This window comes from Anastrepha obliqua, chromosome 3, assembly GCF_027943255.1.
Source record: "Anastrepha obliqua isolate idAnaObli1 chromosome 3, idAnaObli1_1.0, whole genome shotgun sequence".
Taxonomy (NCBI): domain Eukaryota; kingdom Metazoa; phylum Arthropoda; class Insecta; order Diptera; family Tephritidae; genus Anastrepha; species Anastrepha obliqua.
In genome coordinates this window covers 17,388,208-17,404,117 of record NC_072894.1, presented here as the reverse complement: position 1 = coordinate 17,404,117, position 15,910 = coordinate 17,388,208, and the positions used below count along the sequence as shown (strand labels likewise).

Here is a 15,910-nt window from a genome sequence, read left to right as displayed (position 1 = left end):
TAACAGATAACATCAGTTTTGTCCATCTGCAGCTTCTCTCAGCCTCACTTGTGGATTAAAGTAACCCGTTTGCTAGCCGTGGCTTTGATGCCTGCAGAAGGGTGTGGCAGAATGGGCTCCTGCTCAAAGAATTGGGAGTAAGAGCCCATCCTAGCTAAGGACTCACAGACATCGTTACCCACTTGTCATGGGAACCATTTTAGGATCATGTGATATTATGTCTACCGACATAATTCAGCCTGAATTTACAGGACTCAACTACCTTTGAAGTGGTTGGAGGGCTGTTTAAGACCATGAGCCCAACTTTGCTGCCACTGCAGACACATTCAGATCTACGTCTCCATCTGTTGTCCACAACAAAGTTCATCACTTCTTCAATAGCATACATCTCCGCTTGAAACACAGGTGCGTGCATTCCTAGAGCAAAGTGTACTTTTGTTCCACTGGATTCCACGTAGGCACCAGAGTCGGAAACGTGCTCGGTCCTGGAGCCATCCGTGAAAATGCGAGAACAGTGTTTGCCGGGCTCATTTTCTGAGTTTGACCACAATTGAGCCTCTGGCAGCACCACACTGTATCTCTTTTCAAGTACGACTGCTGATGGCATGCAGTCAAGGGGCACTGAGAGAATCGTTAGTGAATTCCCATTGTGTTTCAGCCTGCAGATGGCTATCAAGGCCTCTCCTTGAATGAAAACATCAAGTGGTGGTATACTAACCAGAGCATCTAATGGCGGGCCTGAAGTAGTCGAGCCTTAGTAACGGGCGCATGAATAAAAAAATGTGATTTAAAAATTTTAGCATGCAACGGAAAGTAAAATCGCAAAGGCCTTTGGGGAATCTACTGGAGTAACCACGTCGAGGTTTTTATGAACAATGCAAGTATGTTGGAAAAAACATTCCCGATTATGGTTTGGCAAACGGGCGTATGGACGGGCAGGTGGATCTTAACTGAATAAAAATATGGTTTTAACACCGCGTTTCAATTTATAAAATTGTTTATTTTCATTATTTTTTTATTTTTCCCCAAATGTGCTTGTGTTGTTTGTCGAAAAAGTATAATTTGAAATATAGAAATTATAATTTTTTGAGAATTTATTATATTTATTTTTTAATGTTTACACTTCGTCCTATTCGAAAGTTTGTCGCTCGACGAGGCCCGGAGGTTCTTTCTTCACAAATCGCGGGGGTCTTGCTTTTATTCTGATGTGCTGGTATGCTCAATAAGAAAAATCACAGTTTCCATTCAAAATATGTATTTTTATTTGAATTTAAGATATTAACTCGAACTTGGGCGCAGTCTGGCTGTATTTGTGCTAGCCCGAACTTTGAATTTCCAATACAAGTAAAAAATAAAAAAATTTTTTTTGGAGATTTTAATCCATGTATCAAAAAGTTAAATGTACACCCATATGTATGAATTCCTAATGCCTATTTCGACAAGTTTTTATTTGCCATTTTAACTGTTTTTTGAAATAAAACGCAGTATGCAAAAACCCGCTTTTTCAAATTTTAGACTAATTTCCTCTAATACCAAAGCAATTTTTTATTGTTTTTTTTATTTTATGCAAATTAATTTTTTCCTTTAATTCTTTTCCACGAAGAACCAGCTTTAATTAGACAAATCAATTTATTTATGGCGCGTACACCTGCAACATGAAACGTTAGTATTATACTTATTTGCATATGAAAATTTTATCAATTAAATTATTTTTTTATTATAATCCGGCACGCGCCGTATACCTTTAATACCCAATGCAATCACAATTATTGATGCGTGGAAAAGAATGTTTAGCTGTGCAATTTGAAGATTGGAATTTACAAAATGATGTTTCATTTTTCGGCCGTCCTAGCTCAATGGCTTTGTGCGTGACTAACTGTTGGTTAGCAGCAAGGGTTAGCAACCTAGTGAGGGCATGAAATATCATATGATAGAAAAAAGATTTTTTCTTTAGCAGTCACGCCTCGGCAGACAATGATAAATGCCCGAGTGTGTGTCTACTATGAAAAAGCTGCTCATGAAAAACCAACTGCCATTTGGAAACGACATACAACTACAGATTTTTCTATTGGTAGAATAGCATCAAAACGCAGGTCACAAAGTGTAGAAGGAGCGCGGCCAAACGCCCAAAAAACGATGTACGCATTAAATTTATTTTTCTGATTTAAAATTATTGAATTCTCATGATTTTTTGTGTAGAGCGCGTGTTATTAGGAAAAATATGTAGTCCCCTTTCGCCCATATAACCCCAATTTTGTTTTTTTTTTTGTGATACCTGCATAATTTTTTCATATCCAATGTCGTTCTCATATACGCGCTCTTTGATGAATTTCCGATTGCAATTGCAGTAAAGTGTTGAAATGTGCACGAGTGACTGCAAAGAAAAAATATATACCGTTAGCGTCAAAATATAGTTTACAAATAATTTTTGACAATTTTTTTTATAATTTAAATTTTTTTTTTTTATTTTGTGAAAATCCATACTACAACATGAAGAAGCAAAGTTTGGTACTTAGTACAAAATTCGTAAGAATTCGGCAAATTTTCATCACAACTTTTTACTCAGAATTTTTAGAAACATTTTCGGTATGCAATTTTAGAGATCATTGAATTTTGATCCAATAAAGTGCAAGTTTCAGGTGGTTCAAAAATCGCGTTGATTTTTGATAATTTTTTCTGCTGACGGTGCTGGGTGTTTTCTTCCATATAAAAAAATATGGAGCAGGCGTTAAATGGAGAAAATGCACAAGACCGCGTCCGAAAATTGTTCTCAAAAATCAGTACTATTTTTACTCTACTTCAAATTTGCACTTTTTTAGAATGAAATTTATTAATCCACAAAATTGTGTACACAAAATTTTTCTAAACATTTAAAAAATTTTTTTAAAAAATTCTGACCAAAAATTGGAAATTTTTAGGACGTTTTGCCGAATTTTTACAAATTTTATGCTAAATTCGATATTTTGCTTTATGCGATTATTGTTGAATTATGGACTATATTTTTATAAGAAAAATAATTAAAATTACAAAATATATAAAAAATATTCAAAACTTATCAATATGTGGCGCCGACTGTATGTAAATGTGCATAAATACATGTAAATATGTTAGCTGCCGCTAATTTTTTGTATAGCCTTCATATGACAGTTTAAAAAAAAATACAAACAACTCCATAATGAATTCCATGTGAAAAATATTTGTAAATTTGTTTTTGTGTTTCTAATTTAAATGGAAGAAATTATTGAACTTAATTTGCGAAAATGCAGTTTAATTAAATTTTAAAGTAAAGTGAAATGAAAAAAGAATTGACGCGGCCAACAAAAAAATAACAATACCTTGAGTTTTTTCATTTCCATCGACAGGTCAAGAATCTTTTTGGTACCTAAAACATTGATATCGATTGCATCTCTTAGCTTTTCGTTGAATTTTACCGAGGCCACAACATTGAATATTATCTGAAAATAGTGAATGAAATAACTGAATAATAGATGTCAGTAGTTAATAATACCCAGACGGCATCTTTTTTTCGAGTCATCTTTGGCATTCGTCAAGTAGACCGATGCAGAATTTTACGTGATAGAACAACGTCTTAAAATTATTAAAACTTATTTTAAAAATGGTCGACCTTTAACCCTTTCGACCCAAATGGTGCACATGTGTACCACTTTAAGATTAAATGTCACAATAATGATTCAGTGAATTTCTGCTGGTTTATGCTATTCACCTGATCATCTCTACTCTTTTCTAAATACATACTGATAAGTTCCGTTAAGTCCGTGAAGATATCGGAAAAATCCTGGAAGACGAAGCTGATAATACCAGCGACTCAGAAGACTTCTCGAAGGGGAAGCTCCGACAATTTTCTTCCAAGTGATTGCGCTACATCGAAGCGAAGATTCAGTAGACGAGGAGAAATAGGATGCTGTCGAGAGATTCTTACCTGGCGGTGTCTTGAGCTCTAACAGAGGTAACGATGATACTGAAAGCGACATTGATGACGTCGTTTCGAACCCTGGCGCATCGAAAATAAATATTACTTGGAATACTCGTGATGAAAATTTTGTACCAAAAAAAACTGTTTATGGACTTCGGAACTGTACAATATCAAACCACATACCAAGACATTCAAGTATAGATCAGGTGCGACGCGAAAGAAGTATTGGTATTGAGTAATTGTCACGTGACTAATCTTACAAAAACGTTGAAAACAGGAGAAAAAATTCTAATGCAATGTCCCAGTCAAATAAAATTTTATAATGAGATCATGGGAGGAGTCGACTTGGCTGATCAGATGTCTGGGCTTTATGAATACGATAGGAAAGAAAGTTTTTTACCGTCTGATAATGATGATTGCAGTGAACGCTTGAGTTATTTATAACGACCTCAAAAGATACCATTCAAATCGTTTTTAGTTACTTTAGCTGAGGCATTGATCCAGCACGACTTACAAACTACAGCCGTTCGTCGGTCAAAACCTGGACGAACACCACAAATTGCCAAACGCAAGGCAATACACCTTCCTGTTGATGCTACTACTCGACGTCTTGGTACCAATTGCAGTTCTCAAAAAATTCAGAATCGCACTAAGACGATATGTAAAGAGTGCTAAGTACCGCTTTGCAAAACATGCTTCGCACCTTACCATACGTGAATTTTATGTATAAAGATATTTTTCACTAATATTTTCTTGAATAATATAACAATTAAAAAAATATAAATAGAAAAAAAAAAAATTATATATAAAATAAAATATAAATTTTTTTGTATATTATTTCTTATTTCTAAAGATCGTTTTACAGGACGGCTGGTACTTATTTGTACCACATAAGATCGCGAATGGTACAACAGTTTACCATCACCCACCGCGCCACCCTCTTACATCACCTAATTAACTAACTTCGATAAACAATTTTATACCAGGATTGTTGTGCGAATGTCAGGTCGAAAGGGTTAAGAGAAACGTATCGCAAAATTCGTGATTTTTCAATTCAGTTCAAGAAACTGGTTCTGCCGATTATAGAAAAGGGACTGGCAAACTAGAATCTGGATGCCCAGTTGAGAACATTTCTGCTGTAGCGCAAAGTGTTGCTGAACAACCTTCAACATCGATATCTCGATGTTCTCAACAATAAGGCATTCTTGAATCAACTATTTGGCTGTAAACAACAAATGGCGTAATTTTTCCCATATAATTCCTATGAGCCGTATTTTGAATATTTAAAAAAAAAATAGTGAAACCTGAAAAGCCCATCTTTTGAGAAAGCCTCTATTCTAACTACTGAGCTCAAAAGTTTAGTAAATCTGAGTATGGTGCGGACCCTGAATTTGACCCCCTGTCACATATATATGAGGAAGGTTCAATAAGTACCCGTGTTAGAAATGAAGACACCATTTACAAAAAAAAAATATTTTTCAATATAGTCCCCTTTTAGAGAGATACACTTCTCCCAACGCTCCGGCTATTTTTTTAACTCCTCCAAAAATAGAATTTGTCGAACTCTCCAAAATATGCCTCTGCCACGGCGATGACTTACTCTTTTGAACTGAATTTTTTTTCCGCGAGCTATTTCTTCATGTTAGGGAGCAAGAAAAAGACGCCGCGACAACTTCGAATGAATGTCCTAGTGCGTTGTAGTGGTGAAAAAACAACTCTTTTTTGCCAAAGCGGTCTAATAACTCTCTGTAGTATTGTCCAGTGTTCGCTCTTCCTTTTTCTAAAAAATCCATGTTGATGACGCCGTTCGCATCCCAAAAAATCGTCACCATGTCCTTTCCGGCCGAGTCCCGTCGCCTCCTTTGGAGCAGACTCCCCGAGAGAAATCCATTATTTTGATTGTTGCTTAGTTTCTGGTGTGACAACCCGACTCGACTCGGTGACAACCCGATGCAAAAATTCCTTCGGATCTCGCTTAAATTACTTCAAACACTGCTTTAATGTTAACAGCCGCATCCGCTTGTTGTTGCTTGTGAGCAATCGTGGCACCCATCGGGCCGACAATTTTTTTGATCGCTAACTTATCATGTAAAATATGAATTGCCATTCCGTTCGACACACTTACAGCCTCTGCTACTTCGCGCACTTTCGTTCGTCGATCAGCGAGAATCATGTCGTAGACTTTTTGAATGATTTCCTCGGGAACCCCGTCTGTCGGGCGTCCTGGTCGCTGCTCATCAAAAACGGATGGTTGCCCACGTTTAAATTCATTGAACCCATAACTAACTGTGGTCATAGATGGCGAAGCGTCCCCATTGACAGCATTCAACTTTGCTTTTACCTCCTCGCATTTTTCCCCTCCAAAAACCAAAATCGAATTACTTAATGATGCCACTTTTATTCCATCTTAGCAAAAATCACGAAACACGTCTTACTCGATTAGCTGCCAAATCCAAACTAACATATCAATCAGTCTGAAATTTGTTTTTCCATCGTTTGATAGATGGCAGCATACGACGCTAACACCAACTTCCCCCAAGAACGCCCTCTATCATCAAACACGGGTGCTTATTGAACCGCCCTCGTATACAATACAATGAAGGTAAGGGTGGATTTTATTTTTTTAAATTATTTGCTTTAAATTTAGCCTTTACGTCGGATACGCTCTTGGAATTTGATCTGTACTCAATGCTACTCACTGACAAGCTGAAGTGATGCCGGAATGCCATCAGCCTCGCGATGGCATTAAAGATATTTCAGTTTAGTGCTGAGATGATCACTGGGTTTGTTTCATAGGTTTTACTTTTGAGGTATCTCAAAAGAAAAGAGTCCATTGAACGACGATGAGATCGTGCGATCTGGGTGGTTAGGATTGTACCCGACCGCGCTGATTGTAACCGCTTTATTTGACCTTACAATGGGCTCCGGTCACATAGAACGCTCCAAGGGATTACTGTTGGTCAATTAATCAGCAATTTCGTTGAGGTAAACACCGCAGTGTCGCATCCCTGCAACGGAGAACAGCCTCAACTTACATTTCTGGGTTATTTTTGAAGAGGTGCGAGGAATTTCGAAGGTCTTTAGGGAAGGCTGGCTATCACTACAGACTTTCATTTTATCAGCAGGATGACATAGTTTTATTTTCGAAATTCGGAATAGTGCCACAAATTACAAAAAACGATGTGGTTTTTTCTTAAAATCCAGCAATCATTTATTTTGTTTATTGATTTTATCTGCTATCGTGCCAATTGACCCACTTTAGCTGAGGAGGGGATGGGACCAATCCCACGAAAAAAAAAATGAAGTATCGTGTCGCATAGTGGTATCACAACGGACCTGTAAGATCCAAGTGAGTTAGACGTACAGACCGACTACCCCCATAACCTAACATAACTTCGCGTGCCACCTTCGGATACCTCACAGTTCGGATATGAACTACAGTTTGAGAAACGCTGTGCTAGGGCGTTCTGGTTACTTGTGCGAAAAGCATATTGATTGTAATTTTCTAGTGATCTGTATTGTTTTTGTATCAAAAATTAATTTGATTCATAGAAATAATGTCCCAAGCCAAGGCGAATCATCTCGCGGTATTATTATTTCATCAGTTGATTGGTGTATGTTTTTCAAAGTGAGGGTATCTGAATTTTTGTTTTCCTATGTGGTATTGTAGACTCAATATCAGCTTATATAAATTCCAAACGAAAACCAGTTAAGGTGCTTAGAATTCATCACATAAAAATGTTTAGTCTCAGAAAACTCTATAAAATTATTGTAATGCAAAATCACTTCACCAAAGACTGTGGGAATTCCTGATTCCCAAAAGCTCTAATAGCGACTTACCTCCACTTCCTCGCATAAAATTTCACGGTCTTCTGGGGAAATGCCCAGGTCAACGGTGCTGTAGTCCACACGCATTGCATGCACTTTTCGGAATAACCCAGGCTGCTCGGCACGTACAGAATCGAAGATCTGTAAAAAAAATAAAACAAACCAACCATATGTAGGAGATGGAGCTTTTGAGGGATTCCTGATTTTTGATTTTTAATCTCATTTCCTGCAAACTTCTATGACTTGTCGCGATAGACCAATTAATCTATTTTTATAGTAAAAATAGTATCTCCATAAATTAAAAATTCCGGCCGATGGGACTGTCTTCGCCTTCTTTGGAGCAGATTCACGGGGAGGAATCGGTTGTTTTGATTATTGCTTAGTTTCTGGTGTGTAATGATGAATCAAGCTTTCATCAACGATGGCAACTCGACTCAAAACTTCCTTCGGATCTTGCCTAAATTGCTCAAAACACTGCTTCATACAAAATATTATTTGCCATTCCGGTCGACACATCTGAGTTTCCAAACCAAAAGTTGGTAAATTGTCAAAATTTGTATTTCCCCATTTTTTAATATATTAAAAAAGACACCTCAAATACATCTAAAGCTTTGCGCAACAAGAGCAGGGCAGCTGAGAGGAAAGTGCTGAGATGATTCCACCTCGACCTCCAGACAACTTCTGCAGAAAGGACTTGAAACAATCCCATGGACATGTAACATTCAGCGTCCGGTAAGGATACTTACCTAATTCGAGAGCTGCAGCTTTGTTAACTTTTGAAATTCCCTCGAGTGCATCCGATCTACCCGTGGTCACAAGGATCTCGCGACTTTGTACGTTTGCGCACTAGGCCAGCGCTCGATGAGTTGTTGCGAATCCCATATTTTCAGGAGTAGACCACAGGTTCTCAAGAGTCCCCTGTCCAGCCGGTTCATCAGCTCAGAAGCTTCCAACTATTCGAATACCATCACGAGGAAAGTCAGGCGATTTCCGACTAATTTCGAACGCGCAAACAACCTGCCCAAGGCTCTAGTTGCCACTTGGCTGCCGGAGTAGGTATTAACGTTCTTTGCAGTAATTACAGAAGTAAAGGACCAATCCACTGCTTCCTCAATTGCGCCTACCACCGCTTGGAAAACACTACAGGGGTCTGGAAGCCTAAATTTGAGCTTGGTGGGCAGAATAATCACCCAACAACTCTTCTGGTCAATTTCGAGCCATCCGTAAACCTGTTTGTCATGCCCATTTCTCCCTTGAGAAAATATGAATGGCAAAAGTACGGCTCAGACCCAACGCTAATAATGTGTTTCGGCTCGTCTTCGATTTTTAGCTACTCAAAAAGATGGATCAAAGAACCTGTATCAAATTTTGTGTGAAAAACGAAATTAAGTGCGCGGATACATTCCGAATGTTGACTGTGTCATACGGAGAAGCTATTTTGGACCTTAGTAACGTTTATCGGTGGTACAAAACGCTCTCAGAAGGCCGAGAAGATGTAAACGACGAAAAGCGTGCCGGCCGCCCGAGCACTTCAACAACAGTGCATTCGATTTTTTTCAATGATTTACGCATGAGACGGGTCGCCCCAAATTTCGTACCAAAACTGCTTATTTTCGAACAAAAGCAGCATCGCATGAACATTGCTAATGAGATGTTGGACTTTGTCCGCGACAACCCAAATTTACTCCAGAGGGTTATAGCTGGTGACGAATCGTGGGTTTTTTGGTTATGACGTGGAAACCTAAGCTCAATCATCTCAATAGAAGCTGCCGCACGAATCAAGACCGATAAAAGCGCGCCAAGTTCGGTCGCATGTAAAAGTTTTGCTTAGCGTTTTCTTCGATTGCAGGGGCGTTGTGCATCATGGGTTCTTGCCACAGGGTAAAACGGTTACTTGCAAGTTATGTGCAATTTGCGCGAAGCGATCCGCCAGAAACGCCCGGATTTGTGGAAGAACAAAAATTGGCTCTTGCATCACGATAACGCCCCTGCTCACACATCGTTGCTTGCGCGAGACTTTTTAGCCAAAAACAATACACTAATGATGACGCAACCACCGTATTCCCCAGAACTGGCCCTCTGTGACTTTTTCTTTTTCCCGAAACTGAAGAGGCCCATGAAAGGACGACGCTACGCTACGATTGACGAGACAAAGACGGCATCGAAGGAGAAGCTGATCAAGATAAAAAGAAATGATTTTTTGAAGTGTTTTGAAGATTGGAAAAAACGATGGCACAAGTGCATAGGGCTTACTTGGAAGGAGATAAAATATATATTAATGAGTAAATAAATAATTTTTGAAAAAACACAAAATTCGCGATACTTTTTGAACACACCCCGTATGGCGAACTCGCAAAAAATTAGCTAAATCAAAAATGTGTCGGTTGATTTGTAAAAATTTTTAAAAGAACTCATACACGCATACGCTAAATATTCCTTCGCACTCACCGATTCCTTGAAGAAATTTTCCAAACGCTGCTCAACGCTCATATTATCTTTGCAACGGATTAACGTATAAATTTTACGCACCTCGAATGCACGCAAAAGTTTCTGTGTAAGCACTTTGCCAACGAAACCGGTGCCGCCAGTGATAAGAATTGTAGCGTTTCGATAGAAATCACTAATTGGTGTTGTGTTCGCGGTTGTGTTTGCGGTTGCGATGGTGGCCATGGTGCCAGCTGCAATTGATGTGGTGCTTACTGCAATTGGTTCATTGCAGTGTTGTGTTGAGGTACTAAAGGAATTGTTTGAAGTGGGATTTATAGCTGTTGGCGTTGTTGTAGCTTTAGTAACACCGCCTGTTGTTGAAGCATTGCTATCATAATTGTTCATGGTATCTTTGTGTGCGCTGGTAGTTTTATTGGCAGTTTGGTCAATGCTATTGGCTGTGACTATTGTATTTGTAGGTGTATTGATTTCATTAACGTCATTGTATGCACTTTCCTGCCCATATCCGCCGGCACAATCACCATTGATGGACTCAATTATTGAGGCTGCTGAGTTTGTGTGCAGTTTCCGAACAGGATTCTCTGAAATCAGTAAGTACTAATATATTTATTTAAGTACTGGCAGTTTATTTAAGTATAACTTTTTTTTCACATAATAAATTTTTTTTTCAAGCAATTTTGAGCAATCACACGCAAAAAACCGAGGAACAAATTGAATTTACATTCTTCTTCTTCTGAAATCCATTATTTTTAGGCCAAATTTTCGCGCAAGTGATTTCAAACTGTTTTATGCTCGATCTTTAGCTCCTGGGTGATGCTACGACTACTCACATCACGGTTAACTTCAATTATTTTTGAGACTTTATCGACATTTTCTTTAACACCAAAAATGCCTGAACGCAATTGACGAAACCAAAATTGCACGTAATTACCTATTACAGTTTCAGCACCATTCTCAATTTCTGTGGCCTGGCTTGCATTTTCGCCTTTATCAAAGAAAATAAGTATAATTTACCGAATTTTCTCTTTATAGGCTTCCATTGCCCACACCCTGTAATTCACAACGTCGTGGAAGAAACAAACGAGTTTTTTTAGTGAAAAATGCCACCTTGACAACGAGCATAAACTTTAAACTGTTTGATCGATACTTTACGAGATATCGATCACTACAGCCGTCTACCCAGAAAATAATACCTCTCTTTTTGCCTAAACAATATTAATGTAAATATATTATTTATGTGCTGGGCCCGAGATTCTCAAAATTACGATATGCCTCCGGCCTTCACTGAAAAGGAGCTTAAAACTTCGGCGAGAAGTGTCAAAAGGATCAAAGCTCCTGGCCCAGATGGCGTTCCAGCTGAAGCTCTCCAACTTGTGGCCGAAATCCGACGACATGTGATGCTCGAAGTTTATAGTACGTGCATTGCTCAAAGCATTTTCCTGTGGAAAAGCTGTAGAAAAGGCAGAAGCTAACGCTAATCAATAAAGATAAAGGCCCGCCTTGCGTGCTGGACAGTGTCGAAAAATGCTAGGAAAACTTATACAGGGCAGGCTAGCGGAGTCTGTTGAGAGTACAGAAGGAATGTCAGCAAGGCAACATAGCGTTCGACGCGGAATATTGACCCTTGGCGGAATATAGGAGGTGGTAAGGAGCGTAGACCGCGCTCAATGCGGACGCTCTTATCCGAGGCACGTCATCGTTCTGGCAACGCTTTATGTTCGAAACGGTTTTAATAGCTTACGATGGTAAAACAAAATAACAGTGCTGCGAGAAAGGTTTCGAATATCCGCATACCTGCTAAGGATCCTCCAAAGCTACCTAGGGGTGCGTGAGCTTCTGTAAGACACATCAGATGGTCGAAAAACTAAAGCGAAAATATCTGGCGCAGTCCAAGAATCTATTCTCGGCCCGCATCTCTGGAATCTGAAAATACATATCTCGTGGAGCAAGCTGAACTAAGTCATGTTAAGGCCGCAATTGTGGTTGGAGGACCATGGCCTGGAGCTCGCCGAACATAAGACCGAAGTAATCCTGATGGCACGAGACCAAATGCCACTCGAGGTCAGCATGTAACTTGGCAACACATTCCTAGTGGCTCAAAAAACGGTAAAATACCTGGACCTTGAACTAAATTGCCGGCTTGAGTTCTGGGTCCAAATACGGCACGTGGCTACTAAAGCAGCGAAGATTACAGGAATGCAGAGCAGACTAAGGGCGATGATCGGTGGAACATCGGTTGATCATGGCCCCAACACACGCAATACTCCTGTACGGCAGCGAAATATGGGGAGAGGAGCTAAACTGCAAAATCAAGCGCAAAGCACTGGATGTTGTGCAACGAACAGCGGCAGATTTTATGATCAGCCGTCAATCTAATGGCCCGAGAACGAGTGGATGCGTGGGACTCTAGGAAAACACACTAGTTCGATATTTCTTCGTTTTTTTATTTCTTTGAAAAAGTCACTCAAAACTCTGCCAGCACAAACAAAGTAATTGTGATAAGTAAATGGTTAGAAAAGAATAGAGCTAGATGAATTCCTACAAGGAGAAACGTACTATACTTTGCTTCGTTCGCCTCTTGACTCTCTTTTCATTGGTTTGCGTTTGTGTTCTGGTTGCCACCACCCAGATGATGAGGCCAATAATACCAATTTCATCTGTATATATCATACTTGGTTTGTACAGCAAATAAACATAGCCTTATACATATTTTTTATTTTTTCTTTGTTCATTCCTCTCGGGAGCATAGGGCCATGACAAGGCTTGTCTTGCGTTTGTTTTCTTAATTTGATTTCTGACAGGGTAGGTGATTAGCCTGCCGCTACCAGTCCTAAGTAATGGGAATGACCACCTGTCGTTGCTTAGGAACAACGCCTTCTTCCTGCTTAAAGCGCCATCTGTGTCTTACATTTTTCTGACAGAAGAATCGCCCAGATGGTTGAGGATTTCGCTAAATTTCGTGTGTCTACGCTATTACCTCGGCTGCCCGCTTTCTCGTGCTGGCCCCATTGATGTAATGTGTACTGCGTGTTTTTTTTTTGTTGTTGCTTGTATCAGCAGCTACAATGCAATTAATGCGTTGACTATAGCACGGAAGTAAAGATGGAAAGGATAAGTTTTTTTTACGTACATATAGGCTGATCCATTTAGTGGAATTTTTTTTAATTCTTTATTTGTTTGTTAATTGTTATAAATTTTTTCGAAAGAGTAAATATTACCCTTATTTCTAGCACTAAATGTAGGCGCGTGCAGCTGTCTTGGATGGCTTCGCTGTAATGCAACCTATAAGTCAAATATTCCAAGAGCTTGGTGACAGTTTTTGAATCTATCTCGTCGTAAAGACCTGAAACTTTAATGAATTGTTCGCTTAACATCGTACCTTGACGGCACTCCCAAAAACAAGGCCTAACGACGTAAAATCGCACCACGGAAGTGACCAATTGACATCGCTGAGAAGGCTGATGACACGATTACCAAACTTGACGCTCCAAAAATCGATTGTGGCATGGGTTGTGTGGCATGACACGCCACCCCGCTGAAACCAAAGTGCATTCAGGTACATGCCTACGACTTCCGGCTACGAAAAATCGTTCAAAATGCCTCTTTTGCGCTCACCTTTGACCTTAATGATGTTTCCAGCAGCTAACAATGAAAATGCGACCTTTCAGAAAAGATAATTTTGACGCTAATTGGGCTACACAGCAGTGATAAGTTTTCAATATTTTCGAACGTTGTTCAAGCCATAAGCGATTCATTTCATTTTGCGACAAAGAGCTTTCATTAAGTCAACTGATTTGAGTTCTGTTTTTTTGTTTTGTTAGGTTGCCACATCTTTGATTAACATTTCGATCAAAATTATGCCGCCATTGCTTGAAATTTCTAAAAGTTACTCCGTCTTGAATCTACCTCTGCGCGTGCTTTAGATATTTTACAGTTTTAAAAATGGTTTTGAATTTGTGACAACGAGTTTGTATTAAATTTTGCATAAAAATAAATTCAATGATGCGAAACCCTTAGATACTCGTATGTTGGGAAAGTATTTCGGTAATGATGCTCTAAAGAAACAACCATTGATAAGTGGTATGAAAGCTGCAGAAGTATTCCTGAGTCCAACGAAGATGAGAAACGTAGTGGAAGGCCGTCGACAGCGAAAACTCAGGTAAAACATCAATAAAATTTAAGAAAATTTGATTAATAACCGCATCAGAGAGAAAGCTGGAAAGTTGGTCGTAAAGGACCTCAATTTTATTCATAAAAAGTATTGCATGGATATCGACGAAGATATGATTTCCAAGACCGAATCCGACCCTGCATTCATCAAACGCATCATTACTGCATACGGAACGAGGGCTCATAAGTACGACACGCAATCCAGACACCAGGCGAGTGAATCGAGAGCTCCGAATGAACCAAGACAAGAAAGCACGTAATTTTCATAGTGAAGCAATTCGTAAAAAAAAAAAAAATTATGGGAAAACAACTCGTAGATTTTGCACTAACCCACCGTCGTACAGTGCCATCAGTCTCCGTGAATTGTCGACCAATAACGAAAGGAATACCATTCCAACAGCTATTGACTTCACCTGATATGGCTCACTGCGTTTTTTTTTTTAATTTGATGGAGTCTAAAAACCACTACTTGGAACGTGTTTTAACAGCCGAAAGGAAGTGATGGTAAAATCGGAAATGGCCGGGCTGGCTTTACTGAAAATACAGTTCCAGAAATGTTTCGAGAGCTGGATCGAACGTTGGCATCAATGCGTTGCAGTACTTTGAAGGCGATACTATCACTTTTGAGGAATAAACTTGTGTTTTGAATTTTCTGAATATATTCCTGAAACTTTTTAATCAGGAGTCCATAGTTCAGATTGGCAGCACGCGCCAGTTTTTTTTTTTAATATGCGACAAATGAAGTCGCACGAAAGTGAATCGAAGTGTGTAAAATCTAATTTTTTCCCTCTTTTTTTTAAGTTAGTAAAATTTTACATTTGTTAATCAAAATCAGATGCAGTCTGGGAGCGATTGCTTTATTGCGGTGGAGTATTTTCGACAAATATATTCTACTTCAACCTCCAACTCACCATTAATGTCTTCTAAGCTACACATTTTGTTTTAAAATTTGTTAAAAATTTATTTTCGCAACCCAGTCGGTTTTTTTTATTGTAACTGAATAATTCCTTAAAAACTTCAATTTAATACATCCTTTGTGTTTTGTGTCACATGAACAACTGACTCAACTAAACTGACGAGCAATCGCGGTACATTTGATTTACTTATTGAAATCAATAAGCAACACTGCGTGTGTTTATTTTAAATTTTCCCACAATTACAAAATCTATTTATTTAAAGTTTTTCTACCAACCCTCTTTGTTCAACTGCCTGACTGCCTTGAATGAAGGTGGACAGGTGAACAAACGAAAGTGATTCCCTTATGTGGTCGCTTACAGTGAGCAACTTTAATATTCAGGTTTTATGATACGGTCCTTATCTAGAATATTTCAAATACTTTGTTTCCTTCATAGAACAATTATGCTATTCCCTATAAACTTTTGAACGTGCGTAGATTAAGAAGTAGTAAGAATTTAGTGACATCAAAAGAACGTCAAATTTCCACCCACTATTAATACTCGGTTTTTTCATATTGCAGCAAAACTCATCACTTATAATCACTAGGTTTGAAACCGACATTAAAAAACGACG

General features: G+C 38.8%; 1 protein-coding gene across 1 annotated transcript in view; it reads right to left on the bottom strand.

Annotated features, from left to right (window-relative positions):
* The window catches only part of LOC129241067 (fatty acyl-CoA reductase wat), a 47,423-nt gene extending 32,006 nt beyond the window's left edge, over window positions 1-15,417 (bottom strand). The window contains exons 1-5 of the mRNA XM_054877217.1: window positions 15,292-15,417; window positions 10,211-10,791; window positions 7,775-7,903; window positions 3,336-3,455; window positions 2,276-2,374 (exon numbers count right to left, since the gene is read on the bottom strand). Coding sequence (XP_054733192.1) covers window positions 2,276-2,374; window positions 3,336-3,455; window positions 7,775-7,903; window positions 10,211-10,791; window positions 15,292-15,316 — 954 coding nt within the window. The 5' untranslated portion in view covers window positions 15,317-15,417. The remainder of the gene's footprint in view (window positions 1-2,275; window positions 2,375-3,335; window positions 3,456-7,774; window positions 7,904-10,210; window positions 10,792-15,291) is intronic.
* Window positions 15,418-15,910: the final 493 nt, after the last annotated feature.